The following is a 20,239-nucleotide window of genomic DNA, read 5'->3' as shown; positions in this document are numbered from 1 at the left end:
GATTGCGAAGGCCTACAGATTCCCAGGCCCTGTGGAGCGTCTTCAAGCTTCGACAGGAGAGAACATGATCACGATCATGAACCCAGCGCCTGAGGTGGTCCACACGTTGCTTCCAAAACATCTCCTATCCTGATCCAGGGCCTTACTATCTTGGAAGATCCAAGCCTCACAATCGGAAACCCATCTCTCTGTTAGATACGCCCAATCTCGAGATTGCCTCACAATCACACCACTGGTCCTCAACCCCCAAACCCACTATCAACATCACCCGACGACATATCAAACCACAACGCCAAACCCAAGCCACAGAAACCCGCCGCTCGTAGAAACCCTCGGTCCGAATATCACAATTCGGACCGCCAAAGCTCGTGACAAAGGGACGCCAACGAATAAGGGGGGGGGGGGGGGGGACACCGCCGAGCCCTTTGAGCCTCAACCAACGCCGAGTTTCACCCGGTGCAGCTCTCCCGAGCACACCCGCGGCAGATCTGGATTGGTTGTGAGTGTGTGTCACGCCACACTCTTCACATCCCCCAACCCAGCACCTTCCCATCCCGCCGCCCTACGTTACGTACTAGAGGCTTGTCAGGAACAAGACATGCCAAAGAAACAAATAACGGTCCCCCCCTGGTCCTGTCACATCGTATCGCATTACCCATGGGTTGGTTCTATGGTTACATCTGCCGGACGGACGCTAGTGCACCTCGGCGGAGCCTCCACTGTCTGTCATTCCTACAGGATGTCGGCCCCGAGCCTAGACAGTGCAGTGACACGCAACAAAGGCAACGTCAGATTGTCAGTTTGGTAGTCAAGCCATCCAGATCTTCGGGAAGGAAAGCCTCTTTAGTCAGATCCCAGGGATCTCTGGACACTACACCATCATTCAGCATCACTTCACCGAATAGGCAGGTACAGCATGTTCATGTGATAGACGTTTTGTCTCCTATCTGCCTAGAAGAACGTAATGGCTTGTGTTTGTGAACAAGCCTTGCAAAATTGAGCAATGAGAGGGCCGTCCAGCTATGTCTCTCGTGAATCCTTGCGTCATGGGTATCTTTTTGACCTCTTTCGTCAGATGGCCGTATTGGATTCCCAAACGCCGAGCAAATGCTTCAATCCCCTTCCCGCCTCCGAGGTTGAAGAAGTCCCTGGCTCAAGTAGTAGCAAGTAAGAGCAAATCATGTGTGTGGGATCGTATTTTCCCACACCCTTCCAAAAAAAAAAAAAAAAAAGTCCCCCCTTCCAAAAAATGAGCAAAATCGTGGTCGTAGTTGAGTTTTCCTCAACGCCCAAAACTCCTTTCCGGAATTCCATTCGTGTTGTACAGGTCGTCATATGATACAGTCAAAGCTTGTCTTTGGCTCTGATCTCAAGCGTCGCGGTTAACGGTGCGCTGCGGGCGGTAGTTGGGTTGCTCGATGAACGTTCCCTTCTCCGGCAGGTAGCGGTACGCGTGGAAGTCGTAGCCGTAGGGCTTAGGCTCGATAGAGTAGAGCATGCCCAGAGGAACATCCAAGTCGGCGATCTCGTCACGGGATAAATCCATAAAGTAAGCCATGAGCACACGGCAGACCGAGCGATGTCCAACAATGAGAACGTGATCCTCGATACGCTCAATCTCGCGGACTATATCGCGCAAGCGAGCGATGACCTGGAGATATCCTTCTCCACCGACACCCGGGTAGGTGTAATGGAGCTTATCCGCAGCGCGCTTCTTATACTCGGCAGGGAATCTTCTGGCGATCTCCTCATACGTCATGCCCTCAAAGAGGCCAGCGTTGAGCTCGTTCAGCACCGCCCAAGCCTTGACGTCGTAGTCGTCATCATTGTCGAACTGCTGTGCCGTCTGCACGCTGCGCTTAAGCATCGAGGTCCAGACGCAGAAATTCTTCTCGTCCAGTTCCCGATTCAGCTCGGGATACGGCGGGGTGTGGTCGCCGGCCTTAGGCGGGAATGACGACTGAGCGATCTTATCTTTCTGCTCAATGAGCCACTCCTTGCGCTTCTGGGTCATGAATCGGTGGAGAGCCTGTCCGTAGAGCTCTCCGTCGGCGGTGAGATCGGAATCTCCGCCGAGCTTTCCATTGCGGTTATCGACACTCTGTCCATGCCGGGTCAACCATATCTGGCGCGGCGCAAGGTTGAATGTCGTCAGGTAGGAGCTGATGCCGCCGCTCAGGAAGCCCCGCAATCTATACTGGACCAGCTTGCGGCCAACATCAATCATCTTTGGCAGCGCGTTAGCGACTTGTGTTTCTCTGCGCCAGGGCTTGAACATACCTGAATGTACTGCATGTCGTGTGCCTCCTCGTACTCTCCAAGAGGAACATAAGCGCTCTCGTAGGCGGCGACACGTCTCTTGAAATCAGCAAGAGACTGGTGAGGATCCTTGTCCTTGTAGTCGGGGCCAGAAAGCTTCAGGCGCATGTTGGCCTCGAGAAGCTGCAAACACGTTAGATGAGATTTCAAGAGACAAGCGCGGCGAGAACACTTACGTTCTGGTCGTGGCAGATACTCTCGATGAAGAGAATTCCGAGCTTGGGCTCGCGCGCCTTGATTCTATCGACCAGAAGCTGGCGGCGGTGGATAGTGCTGTTTGTCGCATCGAGGATGCCGACGGAACCGCCCTGATGCAGAAGGTAGTCCAGAAGCTCGTCCAGGGTGTCCAAAGCCACCTGCTCCCGGAGCTTGGCCGCAGTCTCGTTGGTCGGGTCGAAGAACTTGGCGGACTGGTCAATGCCGTCGCTCTCCTCATTGAGGTTCAGCTCCGCAGGCTCCTTATTGCCACGGGAAGCATGACCATTAAGCAGGATCGAAGCAGCCTGGGCCGGCGGGTCGAGTCTAACGGCAGCGGGCGAGTAGGCAGGCTTCATCGGCGAACTCATGCCGGCAGCCACGCGTCTGCGATTTCCGACATTGAAGATTGTAGAGCTGTACTGCTGCCAAGACAGGTAGCGCTGGACCTTCTTGGTAATGTAGGACTTTCCGCGCGCGGGAAGTCCAACCATGACGATGACCAGCTTCGCAGCGACATCGCGGTCACTAATCTTTCCGTCGGGCGAGGCTCTCGAGACGGTCATGCCAGGAACATTGAGTGTGGCGGGGTGGGGGCGAAGGCGGGGAGTGGTTCCTCCAGAATTCTGTCTGACAGGCGGGCTGTTGGTTTATTCGATTAGCCAAGCTCCAGAATATGAGGTGTAAGATGTTGTAAAATGCTCAGCCACCAGGAGGGAAGGAGTATTCTCTCGGGGTGGTACCAATCTGAAAATATTTTTTGGGGTCCTATACATACATTCTAGGGGAATTCGGAGCGGTCGAAACCACGCTTCGCATCGCAGGAGGGGTATCGGAGTTTGCGACCAAGGAGCGATCGCGGAGGGCGATCGGGCCACTCAAGTCGTTCATAGATCGAATGGCGTGCGCCATAGCAGGAGGTGGGAGAAGGCCATCGTGAGGGTGAGAAACGGGCAGTGCCTGGGGCTCAGTGAGGTAGTTCGATTTCGAGTTCGCAGCGGCGGTCGATTTGTTGGAGTGGAAGGGAGGCGATGACGAAGGGGCGCGTGAATCCTTGTTGGAGCTCATGGCCAACTTCGCCAGAGCAGATTGCTTGGCCTGTATAAGACCAAGGTCTTTTTGTGTGGAAAAGGGTATGTTAGTACTCAAAAGCTTGTTCAAGAATGAATATGTCGATAGTGACGGCGGTAGACAATAATAAAGTGGTGAAGAGTTGAGATTTGGGCGTGCAGAGGTAGAAGGGGAGGAAAAAAAAAGAATAGCTTGGGTGGTGGACTGGAGAGGTGTGGTTTGTACGGACCTGGGTGGTGATCAGGAAAGATTGCGGAAGGCATGGATGCGAATATGCGAGGCAGGCGGCAGGCGTGGGAAAAAAAACACTACGCCGACGACCCTTTGTAAAAGGAAGGAGTCACACAGGGTGTGCGCCTGGGTATGGTAGCTGTGGTTGGCTGGGCCTGCCGTTTAGAGCAGTCGCCGCTTTGTTGCTTTAGCTAGGTGCACCTGCTTCCTGGGCTTCCTGGGCTGCTCCTGCCGTGAGAATTCTCTCTTCGGGGTCAGTTAGAAGGCCCTGTACCCAATCGCTGCGCTAGGATGGGGAAGCTGGTCGAGCTGTCCCAGGGTGGGTGATGAAATGTGGCGTCCAAGATGGCTAGCTCTTGCCTTAGCGTGCAGGGGTCTTGCCGGGTTCGCAGCAGGCGTGGTCTGGGCGGAATGAGAGAAAAAAGTGTTGAGAGGGGAACAAGACAAGGAACACAGCGCGTGTAAGTGCAATGCGGTCTTGTTCTGGTGCGGAGGAGGACGAGGACGAGGAGATATTTACTCTATACAGAGACAGAGCACTGTAGTTCACTACCTGTAGGTCGATGGTACAGATAGACTACGATGGATGAGAATGCCAAATACTTTGTAAAATTGTATCGCAGTGATGGATGGCAGGAGTTGCAGTGCAAGCAGAAGAAGACACACAAAGCAACTGGCTGGATAGATAAAGAGGTATCAATCAAAAAAAGGCTGTGGGACAACAAGAACAGAAAAGAAAGAAGATTCTAATGTGTTCGGGATGGATGGGTCTGTCAGGTTAAAGAGGATAGAAAGAAGAGGGGAGGGTCAGAGCGATGGAGCCCGTCGATGGAGGAAGGACCGATATATCTACTTTAGTGGTACGGTCGAGGCAATGGGCGATGGGTAATGGGATGGTGGCCCTGGATGAGTGATGGGCAGCACAGAGCAAGACACCTCAGGATGGGACGGTATGGGATGGATGGGGTGAGGTGAGAATGGATCTGGGCTGTATGAGTGAGGGTGAGCCTGTGAGTGAGTGCGAGGGTTCGATGAACGGGGACGAGGGACGGGACAGGGTGAGGGTGAGCAAGGAGAAGGCCCGTCCGAGGACTCCTCAGGCTCCTCACTGCCTTATTTTGCAGAGAGCCCTGCCCTGCCGTGCCTTTTTCCAATGCATGTTCTACTAAGGTATGGTACGGAGTAAGGTACGGATACTCCTCCTCTGCATGGCTGGCCTTGTTGAAGACAAGGTGTGTCTGAAGATGGAGTACCTTCTTCTGTTTGGAGAGAGTGAGGCGTGAGGCGTGTGAGAAGAGACTCGATATCCAAGGTTAGAAAGAATCCTCTTGGCGCGATACAATAGTACATTCTTGGCTGTGTTTGTACTCTGCAATCTGTAAACGGGAAACCAATGCTGGGCAGGTACAGACTAGGTGTCTAGTCGCACCTTACCTTGGAGTCCGTATCTACCTTACCTTACCTTACAGATACGCAGGTACTCGAAGATTGACAGAATCACCGCAATAGAACCGTTGTGTGCAGGAACCACTCGCAATTGTCCCATTTCTCTCCTGTCGCATTCCGCTGCCCCCAATGACTCCAACACACACCAGCCAGCAGTACCACCACGTTCGAAATTCGGGGCTTGCCCTGCAGCTGTGTTCTGCTTCTGGAGCGGTTCCCTTCGGTGGAGCCTCTAATTGGGTCGGTGCTGCATGCTCGGTGACCGGTCGCCGATGTGCCCTTTCCAGCGATCCAGGGTGCATTTCGTTTTGGCAAGGTACCCCCGTCTGTGACCCTGTCGAGCCTCTCCTGGCACCGGAGCCCTGGGATGCTAGACCCGTGGCGGCGCGGGATGGTGCTTTTTTCTTCTTCTTCTCTCTAATATTTGGGGGAGGGTATGTATTTTTTTTTCGTCCTTCCATTCTACAAGGGGAGTTGGAGATTTGATTTCGGGGTTTGGGGAAAGAGAGAGGGCGGCGGCGCGTATCCATACCTTCCAGCCATCCATTCGCACCCGGCGGCGGGTCGCATCTTTCAAACGGAGCAGTCTAAGCGCTTGACGTGCCCTCTCTTTCTTCCATGTCTGGTAAGTTGTGTTCTGTCTCTGTCTCTCGATCTCGATACCTGTCTGCCAGCCCAACGGTTTGGTACACGCAACGAGACGGAAAACGGGGGGAGGCCCAAACCGGGCGACGTGGACGTGCCGTATGGCCCTGCGTCTGTGCCCGAGCGAACGGGACGTGCGAAAGAGCAAGAGTGGTTGAGAACTTGAGAAGCGAACGGGAAAGAACTGATTTCCAAAGTGGACTCACTCTTTCCAAAGGTGAGGTGACATGACGGTTCAAGGCAGCCGCGCGCGCCCTATCCTAGGCCATCGTACCTTCCCGTCCGTTTGGCAGGGCTCACGAACGAGATTGACAGCATTCCATTTCCCACCTTTCCTGAGGTCATTTCACGTGTTTTTTTCCCTTCTTTCCTTCTACGTCTCCATTGAGGATTCTTAGTCACCCAAATTGTCCTGGGCAATATGTCGGTCCCTTTACGGATACTTATCCATCCAACGCATGATTTCTGCTGTTGGTTTTCTGATGGGGAAAATACAATACGGCCGAGCTCGAAGGCCCCGGGCGACTCGAGACCTGGGTGTTAACAGAGAAACCTGAGGAAGACAAAAGGCTGGGCATCATTTCCAGAACCCCCTATACCTATTTCTGGCCTGAGGTAAACGGTTCGAGTTCCTAGGTGCAAGGTCGTCTGCCAGAGCTTACGTTGTCAACATTGCAACGCCAACAAACAGAGCTCATTATTTCTGCCTTTCTATTGCTGGACGTACGTGTCCACGGTCTGTTTTACCTCACCTTACTCTGGACTCGGGAGCTGGCTCCCCGGCTACGCTACCTATTGGTGTCTTGGTCCAATGCCAGAAGCCCATCCGCCCACGCCCTCGGTCTTGTCCCATGTCCATGTCCCACGTCAATCTTCCGTCCGCCAAGTTTAAAGCCGTTCATGCCTATCCAAAGCTACTATTCGTACAAGTTCAAGCTCAGGCTCAGGCTCAAGCTCAACCTAGGCCTAGACCTGGACAGGAGCCCTGACAATCGCCGTCTGGCCATGGACCATGGATTGGGGATTTGTCCAGCACAGCGGGTTGAGAGAGAGCCACATACGTTTCCGTGCACCAGCACAGCCCGTTACAGTACAGCAAAAAAAAGAACCTCAACAAACACAAACCCTCCGTCCCGTCGTCCAAAATTAAATCCCCAAACACCGTCATGACGGCCGGCCCCATCCTTTGCGTCTCCCCGTATGCCTGGGTCCTGCCCTCCGTGTCGCCGTGCTCCATCCTCCATGCTCGTCTGGTCCGCCCGGTCTGTGTGCGTGTACCGTGTTGCCCGTGAGCATACCTCACCTTAACTCCGCGGGTGATGTTATTCCTGCAGACATGGAAAGTCGAGGAGAAGAAAAAGTGCCCGTAATACGGACAATGTAACTCGGACGGCCAAGTCCCACGTCAGTTCTTTCCTGCTTCTCACCGTTCCGCTCGCTCAGCGCTTGAGTGCTGTACGAGGTGTGGCCTGCCTGGCCTGGCCTGGCTTTGCTTTGCTGCGCTTCGCTCACCGGGCTTGTCGGAGATACCCCGTCGATCCGTTCTGCCCTTTCCACTTCCCTTCCCACCCAAATGTTTCACGACTCAGATGTCCATAGTAATCGGCCGCCAAGTCCCCTCCTGAATCAACTTGTGCCGGCACCAGAGCTATTCTACAACCATCCCATCTTTCTCAAGCATTCCAGCTCTCAGCCAAGCCAACCGGAATAGACCACTCACATCAGCCCTCGCCAACACGCCTTCGACACTTGCCCAAAGCTTATCCTTGCGGTTGATCGCCTTGTTCCATTTCTAGGTGGCCACGTACCTAGCTTTGATAGCCCCTTTTCGAGGTTACCTCTCTCGATTATTTCTTGCTGAATGAGTAGGTACTATCCAGTAGTGGGTGTAGCAACAGGTATCCCTCCGATGTGCTGCAACAAGTCTCCGGCGGCGCTCAACAAGGCGTCTCCGAGAAGGGTGCACAGCATGATTTGACACACACCATCTCCAGGGTCGCGTGCCGGTGATGGTCATTACATATTCTGTTGGCGTTGCAACAACTCACCTAGCGCTTGGGCTGACCTTCTGTCGGAATCACCCCGAAGTCCGGAGGCTGGAAAAGGAACCTCCACGCCCCCGGAGATCCGCTCCCACCAAGGATCCGCTGCGCTCCTGGCGAACCTGTGAACCCCTCACGGAACCCCTACCAGTTGTTCGACATGTTGTGGGGATGCCAGGGCTGCGTTTGAGTCTTGACAGCAAGCATTCTGTCACTGCCAAACACCAGCCAGCCCGATCTTCCTAGACATTTCTACAAAGAAAGATGGCTCATGATGCTCATTTTCACTCAGGTCTGGGCGGTGATGTCACCCATATGCCCTTCGAGCACATTGAGATCTTGCCCCTGTGAAACGGAAAAGCCCATGGTAAGCCCGATTTTGTACATACACAAAACAACCTGCAGAATGGCGGGATAGTGATCCGTATGTCCCGCCAAAGTCTGAGGGCGCCATGTCATCGTTCTCGGGGCGAGTGAGGCTTCCACCCAACGCCCAGTCATCCCGCCATGCCAATGACCACTGGTAACTCAACCGCAGCGGCCAATCATCTTCAACAGTCCAGTTGCGAAGTTGCTTTCATGCTTCACGCCAGAAACAGGGACTGGGCATGGATGACGAAGGAGGAATTTGGCGTGGTACCCCCACTCCAAGACTCTTTTGCAGAAGGTTCTCCTGTTACACTGCAGGATGCGGGCTGCAGCAAAGACATTTGTGACTTCTCAGCTCCCAAATCTCTAGTGTGTAGGGGAGGGTTGGCAATTCCAGGTGCTCCAGACGCCGGCGGCGCGGCCCTCATTCGCACTCCTCGTTTCTGATATTGCCGCCGCGCCGCCACTCTGTGGTCTCCACCAGGTGTCGAAGTTTAGGCGTTATTAGTCTCTGGTAGTCTATTCCGCTTCTGCTGCTGACCCCGCATGCATCGTGAGGGGTTCGCGGCAGGGTTTGCCGTTCGCTTTCTAGAAGCCCACTGTCATGGCCACCTCGACGACAATCAAGGGACCAACTGCTCCGTCGCAGATGCATTCTCGCCAAGACGTCAAGGAACGCTTGCTGGATCTGCGATGGCGAAAGCGTCATTTGAAGCGTAGTGCGGAGAGGAGATACGGCCGACACGCGTTGCGACTGCGACCTTGCAAGAGCGTTTAGCGATGGGTATGACTTGCAGTCGCGGCCGGCGGGGGCCGGCCAGGAGGGCGTGCCGTCATCGGAGATTGGGAAATAGGCGATGGGCCCTTCACACATGGGGTCGAGTTACCGTTGGGCGATTGCATTTCTAATTCAGATGCGGCACCTTTGAGAGAGAACACAGTCTGGCTTGTGAGACTCGTTCTGCCACGGACCAAATGTTGATAACCAATGAGATGATCCATGATGGAGGCATGTTGGCACGGAGGATGAGAGCCGAAAAGTCGACTTGTCTACCACTCTTGGCTTGCTCAGACTACAGAATTATATGAGACAGTGCACTGCGAAAAGAACCAACCAAAACTACAGAATTAGAAGCTTATCTCTGTTGGAAGAGCTCAACCGGGGGTATGGAATGTGTGGACTTACCTCTAAGGAACCATCGTTTAAGAGAGGTGAGGCCCGACCGGTGAGTGTTTTTGGTGAGGTGAGGTAAGGTGAGGTTTTGTCTTGCTTCGCGTTGTTCATCCTGATGGGTCTGTAAGAGGTATTCGGTTAGTTTCAGTGGTGGAAGTGCTTCTCCCTAGTCGCCTCTTGCCTCTCACATTCCATGCCTTCTCCAGTCTTCTCCAGCTCCTTCTCCAGTCGCTGGGCATTTTGCTTCAGTCGATCCCCTCCTCCCCATGGTTACAGATGTGATCTCCCTGGGCTTTCGCGCCTTCCCGCTCTTCTCTTGCCTCTTGATCTCTCCAGAGAAAGCACAACTCTAAGGGAAAGTATGAAAGTTGCCCAAACACTATGGACAAGAACGGGAGAGAAACTCCCTGGTGGTGATTGCCAAAGAGATTCTCCATGCAAATGCTAGGTATTCTTACAGTCGCCCCGCTCTTTGCCCCCATGTCACGAATCTGGAAATACCTTAGACGTCGCAGGCACAATCCAAACGTCCCGTCGGCGAAGTGGTCACTGCTAGGACCGGACTGGCTACGCCGAGGTGCGTGAGTAGCCTGTCACTTTATCGATAAGACCCTAGACCCCGCTAGCGGCTCTGCCTCTGCAACCCGATTCGACTAGGGGCTCTCTGTGCCTGACAACGCCTGGCCTACTGGGATCCAGTCTGTCAAATAGATCGCCAAATTTTCTGATGCTTCACTTCGGTCCCCTCCGTTCGATACCACAGCTCAAACCACTTCCAGATCCGGATCCTCTTGGCCTCCAGCTACACTATCCATTAAACAACGACGCCATCTAATCCGATAGGGCTTCTTTCCTCTGTTCTCGTTTCTTTGTTTGGTCCCAAATCTGGACCCTGCTGTTTCAGGACCCGGCAGAACATTGATCTTCAAGTCTTTGGGTTACATCCGTCTTGAATTCATCTATAGATGGAAAGCTGAGGCTGAGACTGATACCAACGCTGAGACTCTCCGAACGAGATATTTGGATCCGCCAATCAGCGGTTCCAATAATATCTGGCGCATTTCCAGATATCTTGGCAAATATCGTTGCACCTCAACTTGCCTCCTGAATCGACGGAAGGCTTTGTGCACCGCACACAATCTTTCTAGACAAGTGACCGAGAATCAAGTTTGTCTACAAGGCTGCAAAAGAGTCAAAGGACGGAAGGAGATAAACAAAGCAGCTCGGGGCTGGAAGTGAACAGGATCTGATCTGAGGCAAGAGCAGAAGAGCAGCTGAAGGTGCAGGTCGGGTGCCTTCCTTTCCGCGCCTTCCAGGTCAGTGTCCCGGGTCACGATTTCATTCGTCCTGGCTCTGCCTTCCAAAGTAGCTTCCTGAGGCAGTGTGGGCCCCATCATCAAGTTGCTTCTCGTGACTTCCTTCCGCTGGGTTCTGCTTCAAGGTACTACATGAGTGCACCTCACTTTGGACCAAAAGCAACTTCGCAGCCTCCTTCATCTCGTCCATACCAACTGCGGTAATTGCGCTGGCCTGTCGTTCCCTTACAGAATTATCCAGCCCTCACAGCACGGAGGAAGGGGGGTAGAACAGCTGGAGATCGAGGACACGACGCCATATCTCTCTTTCTCAAGAAGGAACTAGGTGTGCCACCTACATCAACCGTCGGTCGCACAAGGACTTGACTGGAAATCTTCTCTGGTCATAATTCTGTTTTCTTGACTGCTCGGCAAACTCTCCGCTACGTCCGATCTTGACCCTGTTTGACAACGTCAAAGCCAAACGAGCCGCATCAGATTCCAGCAGCAAACCTCTGATGACAGGCTTCTGACTGGACTATTCACCCAAGGCACTACATTACTCCTCAGGAAACCATCGTGGAGCTACTTCAGTCGTCCTGTCGTCTGTTGATCCACACGTCGCTCACAGCACGCCACAGCGGTACACGGCAGCTATCTCCGTAGCCCTCTCTGTCGGTCGTCCTGTGCCTCGGAAGGCCGAAGTCGAGATACGATAACTTTCTTGTTGAAGTGAGTCACGGCTTTGGCGTGACGCACCCCCAAATATACCGACTAAAACACCAGTTCCTGCTTTTTCTGCCCAAATCTTGGAAGGGAGATCACCAGTCAAGATGCTCGCTGTCGAACGCGCCTCGCTGCCGGCTATGGCCTCTGATAGGCCTGACGATCAATCTGAGGAAAAGATCGAGCACACTGGACCTGATGTCATCCAGCCCCATGCTCTCATCGACCACCTGCTTCCACAACAACTTGGCCGAGGAGTGCTTATTCCTCTGAAGACGACTTTGGAAATCCGACAAGACCACACCATTGTTCAGGCTTTGATCACGAGGGCTCCATCTACGTCTACTAACAATGTCGTCAAGTGAGTAGCAGTCATCACGTTTCTATCACATACTAACCTGACTCTAGTCTGATCCGCTCGATGCTCCCTGAAGGCGTGGCTAACAACTTGCCTCACTTGCGAAGATGTGCGAAGCCAGCGGATATCCCGGCTCATCTCAAAACACAGTTCATGAACGACTCCCCCGAAGGCCGCCAAGTCCACACGGGTAAATCCACCTGGATCTACATCATGCTTGGTGAAGAGAAAGACTTCGATAAGCACGACTTGGTCGCAAAGCTGGGAGCCATCGAAGGAATGGATGAGAGCGTCTTCCTCACCAAGATTCCGATTCCCATGGTACCGCCTACTTCTCAGGTGCAGGCAGCTATGTGGACCTCGCAGTTCTGGCCTACGGTGTATAGAAAGAACAACCCTCTTGGACCGCACCCTAGCATGGTGGGACGATCAACGGAAACTATCAAGGATGAGACATCTCTGTGGATGACCTTGGCCCATCGCGTCGCCTTCCAGGCAAAGAAGGCGGGTATCGGTGAACCCATGGGTGCCGTCATCGTCCAGCGCGAAGGGGGAAAATCCCACCTCGTAGCGGTTGCCGGAGATGCTCGTTGGCACCAGGAGCCCAATAGAAGCGGTACCGGCAACCCCATGGGTCACTGCGTGCTCAGAGCTATCAGCATGGTGGCGCAGAAGCTTGTGCGACACGAGAGACGTGCAGCCGGCCGCTCCCACGTGCCGGCTATCCTTGAATACGACACTTTTCAAGATCTTCCGCTCTTGGAAGACGAGCTTACGGTCCATGAAGACGAGCATCCCAACGCGGACGGCTACCTGTGCCACGGTATGGAGATGTACTTAACTCACGAGCCTTGCGTCCAATGCTCGATGGCTATCCTTCACTCGCGGATGGGCAAGGTCGTCTTCGCTCAACGCATGCCACTTACTGGGGGCATGTGCTCGGAAGATCGAGGACATGGCCATCCCGAGCTGGAGAACTGCGGTGGAGGCGAGGGTCTTGGCCTCTTCTGGAGACGTGAGCTGAACTGGAGCTTGTTGGCGTGGGAGTGGGAATCGAGCGACTGCGTGGGACCTTTGCCGCCGGTTGATCACAGAGTCCATGCTTAGTCCCCATGGGACTTTACGACGATACCTTGGTGCTTATGGTCGGGAAACCGGCCTAGGCCAGAACAGTCTTTGTGTGCCGGGATGCCAACGATTGTGGAAGTTGACGGTAGTCTCGATGCATTAGTATCGATACACCCTGTACTCCAAGCTCTGAGGCAGCTGGTAGGCGGCTTTTGCGCTTTACATTTTACCTACTGTATTTGGTTGAGAAATTGGTTGGAAGGGCTAGCAGAGGGTTTAGATAGTCCTTTCAGCTCCCGTGGAATGTCTGACGGGATGAGGGAGATTCGAGAGTCGTGTGACGGTAGGCTGGTCAGGAATTATACCCATGCTGTCTCATTTGTAGCAGACGGCAACTTTAGCAATGCCCAAGCAACTTGTATCAAGTCTTCATCGTCCATAGTTGCTGTGATGAGCAGTGGTTGAGGGAAGATATACCCCTTCACTCTCTAAAATCCCAGAGTCACATAAGAACAACCGCTGGGAAAGAGTTCCAGCTGATATAAGACCCGCATCCAAGTGGTATTGGCTGCAGCCTGCACTCACTTGCCCTACAAAAGTAATACAAGTAAATACAGAATAAGGTAGGTAATAGCATGGTGTGTGCTTAGGTACAGAGTCAGACTGCGCTAAGGGTCGGCAAGCTTTACAGCGGTCGTGCTTCCTGCGGGGAAGAGATGTGCCTTATCTTATCGGCGCGCCTAGTGAGGAAGGCCCGCACTGGAAGAACTGATCCATACTCTCATCCATTGAAGTGGTCCCCTCGTCACCAGCCCTTGCCGCAATCTTCACTCTTTTCCCGTTACATGTTTCGGCATGCGCCCACGAACAAAGGCAACCGCTGAGGAAACGGCCCTGGAACTGCAGCTTTCGAGACCCTTCTAGCCACCAGCATGAGTCGCCTTTGACTCTCTTGAACTACGCGACACCAACCAGGTAGCTTTGTAACGGCCACGACATATGCGCTCGCGACTTCAAGCTCTTTGGACAAAAGCTGTGGACGAACTTCATCCCCGAGCTTCTGTAAGCTGTCGCCTTCTCTCATCGGTACTTTTAAGACGACGAAACGCCACGACCTGGCGAGGCAGACCGGGCGACATCCGCAACGGCTGCCGTGACACCCTACAGCTTCACGCAAGCTTCCTGAACGAGCGCGTCGACATGCCTGCGGACAAATCGAGGAAGCGCAAGGCGGACAAGGACCTGCAGAGATACTACGCTGTGCGTGTCGGTCTCCGGCCAGGTGTATATTTGACTTGGCTCGAATGCCAGAAGCAGACTGCTCATCAAAAAGGAGCAATATGTATGTGAAGATAACTGACCATACCACTGTGGAGTTTGGAGGCCTTCTTGACCGGTGCGACTGACAGAGGCTGCTTTCTAGACAAGTCTTTCTTCACACGCGAAGAGGCTCAGGCTTTTGTGGAAGGAAAGTTCGTACCAGCGCCAGCCGGGGAAAAGCCCGCTCCTCCGAGATACTATGCCGTCGCGCGTGGTCATTTCACGGGCATCTTCGTCAACGACTGGGATACGGTTTCCCTAGCGATCAAGGATGCCAAAGGGCCTAAATATAAGAGATTCGACACATACACCGGCGCGTTGGAGTTCATTAGGGAATGGGGCAATGAGGAAACGATTGCCGGTGCTGAGGCCGGCGCCCTGAATGCGGGTATCAAGGTTCTGCCGAGGAAGCCAGCCACCAGCGCCGCAACGAAGGCCACGAAGGTGAAGAAGGAGAACGATGATGGGGTGGAGGAGGAAATGGAGAAGGAATCTGAAGACGATTCCGTGAAACCGGAGGTACTGAACTTGCCGCAAATCTATATCGACGGAGCTACGGCGGGCAACGGTACTCCCTCTGCCAGGGGCGGCGTAGGCGTCTACTTCGGACCCAACGATGCAAGGTAAGCAGGTCCTCAACTACATCTTGCCTTCCTCCGCCATGTTCATTCTCAAACAAAGTCGAGGTGATGTAGTTCTCCTACATCTTTTCCTCAACAGGCCAGAGGCAGCGGACTGACCCAGACGCATTTAGGAACATATCTGAACCCCTCGAAGGTGAACCACAAACGAATCAGCGAGCAGAACTTACCGCCGTCCTTCGAGCACTCGAGTACACCTCGGTCACGCAGGATGTCCAAATCTGGACGGATAGCGCATACGCAAAGAACTGCGTCACTCGCGACTGCAAGAAGTGGATGGCCAACGGCTGGAAGACTTTGAAAGGATCCGTCAAAAACCAGGACTTGATCAAGGCAATAATCGATCATCTCAACAGACGAGAGGCTGCAGGGACAATAACGAGCATCGACTGGGTGAAGGCTCACACCACAGAGGAAGACCCAACATCTGTAGGCAACAGGGCTGCGGATGAGCTCGCCACGGCCGGTGCAAGAAAGACTTTGCCAACGAAGTCAAGAAGAAAGCTCAAGTGAGGCAGCACTGATAGGCTCGAAATTAGAGTCGGATGAGGATGATTATGATCCTGCAAAGCACGCGTAAGTCATGTTACGATGTGCCGGCTTGGTAGCGATAGCATAGGATACGATGTGTCAGTAAGTCGGAGGGGTCAACAGAGGGCGACCTTGCGCGCCAATCGACGATACCCGGACAAAGCTCCGACCCCTCGCACTACGGGTCTGCAGCAGCGATGCGGGCGATGTTGAATATTGCCATACTTGTGAAGGGTCGTTGACTTGATGTGACGGTCATGTCAAAGGGGCGTTTCGGGCGCATGCGGCTACGGTTGATTGCATGGTGACGATTCTGCTTGTGTCAATATCCCCATCTCCTTAAAACTTTTCTCAGCCTTTGATCCTGTAATTATTTTTCAATGGCGGATCGTATATCTGGTATTGTTGTGGTCCACCAAAAGATGTTTACGGTACAGACCTGGAGGCGTACTATGCATGCAAGAAGACCATTAACGAATGTTTTGTTTCGTGGCGGAAGTCGAATGATAGGGGCAAGTGTCTAACGGATATTCTATTCAACTGTTCTGTTTCCGTTTCTGCTTTTTTTAAGTAGTTTTATGTCCCAGATACGGCAGATATCCATCCTCGGCTGATTTTCATCCCCTCTCGACCAAGTTCCCTCCCTCTCTTAGACACTCAAACGTGCCACCGACGTTGGATTACCTACGAATAGTATCTCTGTCTCATTACGTAGGATTTTCTGCCTTCTCCAAGGGCAGAAAATGTTTATCTTTGGGAACCCTTTTTTCTCTCCCTCTCCCGTTGCTTCCGCGGCAGGCCGGCGCGAATGTGATGGTCTTGGAAAAAACACTTTTTGTCTCATAAGCATGGTGGCGGTTTGTGAGACCATACTAAACTCGTGGCTCTACCTATGTGCGCGCGCGCGTGTGTCTGTTTTTCTGCCTAGAGCTAATGTGATTCGGGTATTCTTTTCGTTACTCTGCGGTGTCTCTCTCCCTCTCTACGCCCCCCACGTTTCTGTGGGCGTTTGTGGATTGCTGGCGAGGTTCTTGAGGCTGGAGAATATGGGTTTAGAGACAAGAGGGCGAGAGAGGGGAGAGCGCCTGGGAGGGAAGGGAAGGTAAGGTAAGGCGCAGAAGGGATCTAGATTCTTGGCACCGGCTTGAAGTCCCGAGAAACTATCTAATTAGTTTACTTGTCACCTTGTTGCACTTGTTCAATAACAGTCTTGTAGGGCCAGGAAGGCATTGTTTCCCGTCGACTAGAAAGAGACTCGAAGGGGTATTTTGCAATATTTAACTTGGGCCAACTTGGTCTCTGGGCATCACACGAGATCTGGTCTTGCTAACCAGAAGCACAAAAAAGCGCCGTTTAAGCTTGTATTTTCAAGATAGTTTGTCACTATCCAGGAAGGCAGGAAATGTCCAGCGCATAGGACAGCCTCTCCTCCCCATTCTGTGCAAAACAGCTGAACTCTGCGTACCCCACATCATCGCAAATCTGAGCGTCCATCATCTCACTCTAATACTTACTTTCCAGGAGCCATACCTCATCGGGTCAAACAGATACCCTAGGTATCCTAGCAGGGGACCAGGGACACCCCTCCTTCCCGCTTCGCCAGACCAGCGGTGATGATGAAAAACCTAGGGCCGGGCTACAGCTCGGCGGCGTTCGCCCCGATATCCAAAAACCAAAGCACTTGCATTGGATCCTCGCCAAGCCGCCACCTTTCTTTTTTCACTTCAATCTCTCTTCCCCTTACATCGCGACCTTCCTCACCCAAGACTCCCCACACGGCCTACGTACCTATTCACTCGGCCGCCCGCATCTGCGCACCGCATTCGGAACCCATTGGGCAGACAGAAGCTCAAGACCCCTCCAGAACCGCAAAGGCGTGCAGACCGCCATCTCTTGGTCGCAGAGAGAAGATCCAAAGAAGCAACCATCATCGCCACGAAAGTTGTTGATCCTGTCTGGCCTCCCAATGACAGTCAGCCACGCAAGCGCCGCAACTCTTCTCCTCGTCCACGACGCTTCGAACCCCGCGATTCGATAACAATCTTCTCTCTGCTGTTGGCTAGAATAAACTGCACCTCGGATCGTACCGCACGAAAACCTAGTTATTGGTTCCGGCCTGCTTCGGATCCGAAATCAGAAGAACCTTCTTATCCGTAGGGCGCGCGCTCTCTGTATCGCCATACCTGTCGTTTTGTGTTACCGAGAGATAACCCGCCACCTTTCGTGATTCAAAAACTTGGCGAACCGGGCCCTAGTCGCATTTCCGTGCGCATTCATTGGATCATCTCACCTACGAGATCGCGGGGCCTACAACGCAAACTCGCACGAAGTGTGGAGGCCTCCAAGCCTTGCAGGCCCGACTAGACACCTTGGCGAAAGCTTGAGTAATTCTCGACTTTTGGAAGCAGATCTCACGTTCGAGAAAGGCCGCCCAAGATGCCTACCCTCGCGCTCACAAACTTCAATATCCTCGTAGGCTTGTTAGGTGGCTGGATCTCGCTGTTCGGCCTGGTCTCATACTTATGCAAGGAGAACTACTACCTCTCCGAAGCTCGTAAGTCCCACCGCTGTTCACGTGTTTCGCAGCCCAATGTACCCTCAATGGTGAATATGGTGTCAATGGTCGCAGTAGATGCGCCTAGATCGCCATGCAGGACATCACTTTCTCGATTCGTCTTGCAGTCAAGCGGCTAACCCAAAAACCCCAGTGATATCCCTCCTCGCGGGCGTGGCCTTCTCTCCTCCTGCAGCAAACCTCATCAGACCGCTGGAATATGCCGGCACGGAAGAGGATGTCGAGAGCGTCACCCTCGCCTTCTCACGCCTCGTCCTCGGCGTCGAGCTCGTCCTCGCCGGCGTTCAGCTGCCCAGCAGGTATCTCCGCACGCAGTGGAAGCCCATGGCCCTGCTGGTCGGCCCCGTCATGACCTGCATGTGGCTCGCAACGTCTCTCCTCGTCTGGGCCCTGGTGCCGCATATCCCCTTTTTGCACGCCCTCGCCGTCGGCGCCTGCGTGACGCCCACGGATCCGGTGCTGTCCAACGTCATCGTCAAGGGCCGCTTCGCAGACCACAACATACCCACGGAGCTGCAGAATCTCATCATCAGCGAGTCCGGCGCCAATGATGGGCTGGGATACCCGTTTCTGTTCTTCGCCTTGTACCTAATCAAGTACATTGGTGACGGCGGCAAGCAGGTCTCTGGAGGCGCCGGCTTGGCGATGGGGTTGTGGTTCGGTGAAACCTGGGGCTATACCATCATCCTCAGCGTCATCTACGGTGCCGTTGTGGGATGGCTCGCAAAGACGCTGCTCAGATGGGCCGAGAAGCGCAAATATGTTGACAGGGAGAGCTTCCTGGTCTTTGCAATCTCCCTGGCGCTCTTCATCGTCGGAACGTGCGGCATGATTGGCAGCGATGACGTGCTCGCGTGCTTCATCGCCGGCAACGCTTTTACGTGGGACGATTGGTTCCGCTTGGAAACCGAAGACGACTCCTTCCAGCCAACGATTGATATGCTCTTGAACGTCACCATCTTCATGTGGTACGGCGCCGTCATCCCGTGGGACGAGTTCCTTCACAACAACGTGATTCCCATCTACCGTCTCATCCCACTCGGCATCTTGGTATTGATTTTGCGGCGCCTACCCTTCGTCTTCGCCATCCACCGCTTCATACCCCAGATCGAGGAGGTGAAGCAAGCCATCTTCGTGGGCTTCTTCGGCCCCATTGGAGTGTCGGCCATCTTTTACCTCTACGTCACAGTCGAGTTTCTGCACACGCTGAACGAGGGCGATGAACCTCGTTCGGATGTCGCTCACCTACCCGAGATAGTCAGAGTCGTCGTCTGGTTCCTCGCAGTCTGTAGTATAGTAAGTGACGCACTTCCAAATCGTCGAGAACTAAAATGAAGTTTCAAATAGGTGGTACACGGGCTGAGCATCCCGCTCGGCAAGCTCGGCTACTACGCTCCACGCTCGCTCTCTAGAGGCATATCTTTCATGAGCGGCGAAGGCGACGGCGAGGGTCCCGAGGCCACTCGACCTTCGTTCCGCATTCGTGGCAGAGTACTGTATCCCTTTGGCCGTTCACGATCCCAAGGTATCGAAGCAGCGACAGGCTCGGGCTACGATACCGAGTCGCGAGTACAGTCACAGTCACAACCCCAATCCGACGCGGAAGGAGTCAATAGGCCCATCTACAGAATCGGCGGCTCAGTCATCCCTCCGCAGCCTGCGGGCGCGGACGAGCCGGGTGCGGCCCCTCCTTGGACGAAGCGGACCGATCAACCGGAGCAGCAGAAACGTTCAGGCCCCGAAGACGGAGAACGCGTTAACGGTTCTCAGACAAAGGTGGCTGATGAGCAACAGCAGGTGCAGACGCCACCGCCACCACCAGAGCTCCCAAGTCGTACAATCCGGTTTCCGGACGAGACACCCGCAGCACCTCGGTGATTTGCAGAAGGAAGAAAAACCCCGTGAGGCAGAAGATTTCGCGTGATGCAGAACTATTTTTCTGCAACTGCAAAAGCCTTCTTTTGACTTGGAAGTGAGACAATCAGCCCACGCGGCGGACAGAATTCCGGATTACCAGCCGCTGTCGAATTCCCATGTCTCTTGGGGGATACCTACTCTCAGGAAAGCAAAAGGAAAGGATATGGAAGACGAATACATGGTTGGTTGGCCTTTCAAGTGACACTTGTCCAATCTTTGTTCGTAGAGAATCTGTTGTAGATAGAACTTGGATAGAACCGGCTAGAATACCCGTGATTAGGTAGACGTCTAATTGAACTGGAAGATTGCCACTCGG

General features: G+C 53.7%; 5 protein-coding genes across 5 annotated transcripts; 4 read left to right on the top strand and 1 right to left on the bottom strand.

The window, feature by feature from the left end:
• Positions 1 to 1,369: 1,369 nt before the first annotated feature.
• Positions 1,370 to 3,848, bottom strand: CLUP02_00772 (6-phosphofructo-2-kinase; the record flags this gene model as incomplete). The annotated part of the gene is made up of 5 exons (XM_049279819.1): positions 1,370 to 2,227; positions 2,281 to 2,442; positions 2,496 to 3,156; positions 3,293 to 3,629; positions 3,815 to 3,848. 5 exons carry the CDS (start codon positions 3,846 to 3,848, stop codon positions 1,370 to 1,372), a joined length of 2,052 nt encoding a protein of 683 aa, XP_049135776.1.
• Positions 3,849 to 6,328: 2,480 nt separating this feature from the next.
• On the top strand, positions 6,329 to 7,618 carry CLUP02_00771 (uncharacterized protein; the record flags this gene model as incomplete). Its single annotated transcript, XM_049279818.1, has 6 exons — positions 6,329 to 6,334; positions 6,415 to 6,529; positions 6,599 to 6,948; positions 6,999 to 7,169; positions 7,252 to 7,448; positions 7,507 to 7,618. 6 exons carry the CDS (start codon positions 6,329 to 6,331, stop codon positions 7,616 to 7,618), a joined length of 951 nt encoding a protein of 316 aa, XP_049135775.1.
• Positions 7,619 to 8,220: 602 nt separating this feature from the next.
• On the top strand, positions 8,221 to 8,765 carry CLUP02_00770 (uncharacterized protein; the record flags this gene model as incomplete). Its single annotated transcript, XM_049279817.1, has 2 exons — positions 8,221 to 8,330; positions 8,447 to 8,765. 2 exons carry the CDS (start codon positions 8,221 to 8,223, stop codon positions 8,763 to 8,765), a joined length of 429 nt encoding a protein of 142 aa, XP_049135774.1.
• A 1,207-nt stretch (positions 8,766 to 9,972) lies between these two features.
• Positions 9,973 to 15,673, top strand: CLUP02_00769 (cytidine and deoxycytidylate deaminase zinc-binding region; the record flags this gene model as incomplete). The annotated part of the gene is made up of 16 exons (XM_049279816.1): positions 9,973 to 10,073; positions 10,150 to 10,232; positions 10,397 to 10,727; positions 10,754 to 11,008; positions 11,066 to 11,153; positions 11,313 to 11,449; positions 11,521 to 11,874; positions 11,922 to 12,936; positions 12,979 to 13,276; positions 13,325 to 13,386; positions 13,919 to 14,001; positions 14,067 to 14,281; positions 14,363 to 14,882; positions 15,014 to 15,366; positions 15,428 to 15,476; positions 15,535 to 15,673. The coding sequence occupies 16 exons, from the start codon at positions 9,973 to 9,975 to the stop codon at positions 15,671 to 15,673; spliced, it is 4,083 nt and encodes a 1,360-aa protein (XP_049135773.1).
• A 2,194-nt stretch (positions 15,674 to 17,867) lies between these two features.
• On the top strand, positions 17,868 to 19,884 carry CLUP02_00768 (sodium/hydrogen exchanger family protein; the record flags this gene model as incomplete). Its single annotated transcript, XM_049279815.1, has 3 exons — positions 17,868 to 17,985; positions 18,140 to 19,302; positions 19,354 to 19,884. 3 exons carry the CDS (start codon positions 17,868 to 17,870, stop codon positions 19,882 to 19,884), a joined length of 1,812 nt encoding a protein of 603 aa, XP_049135772.1.
• Between the last annotated feature and the right edge of the window lie 355 nt (positions 19,885 to 20,239).

This window comes from Colletotrichum lupini, chromosome 1, assembly GCF_023278565.1.
Source record: "Colletotrichum lupini chromosome 1, complete sequence".
NCBI lineage: Eukaryota > Fungi > Ascomycota > Sordariomycetes > Glomerellales > Glomerellaceae > Colletotrichum > Colletotrichum lupini.
This window is presented reverse-complemented; position numbering and strand designations above follow the sequence as displayed.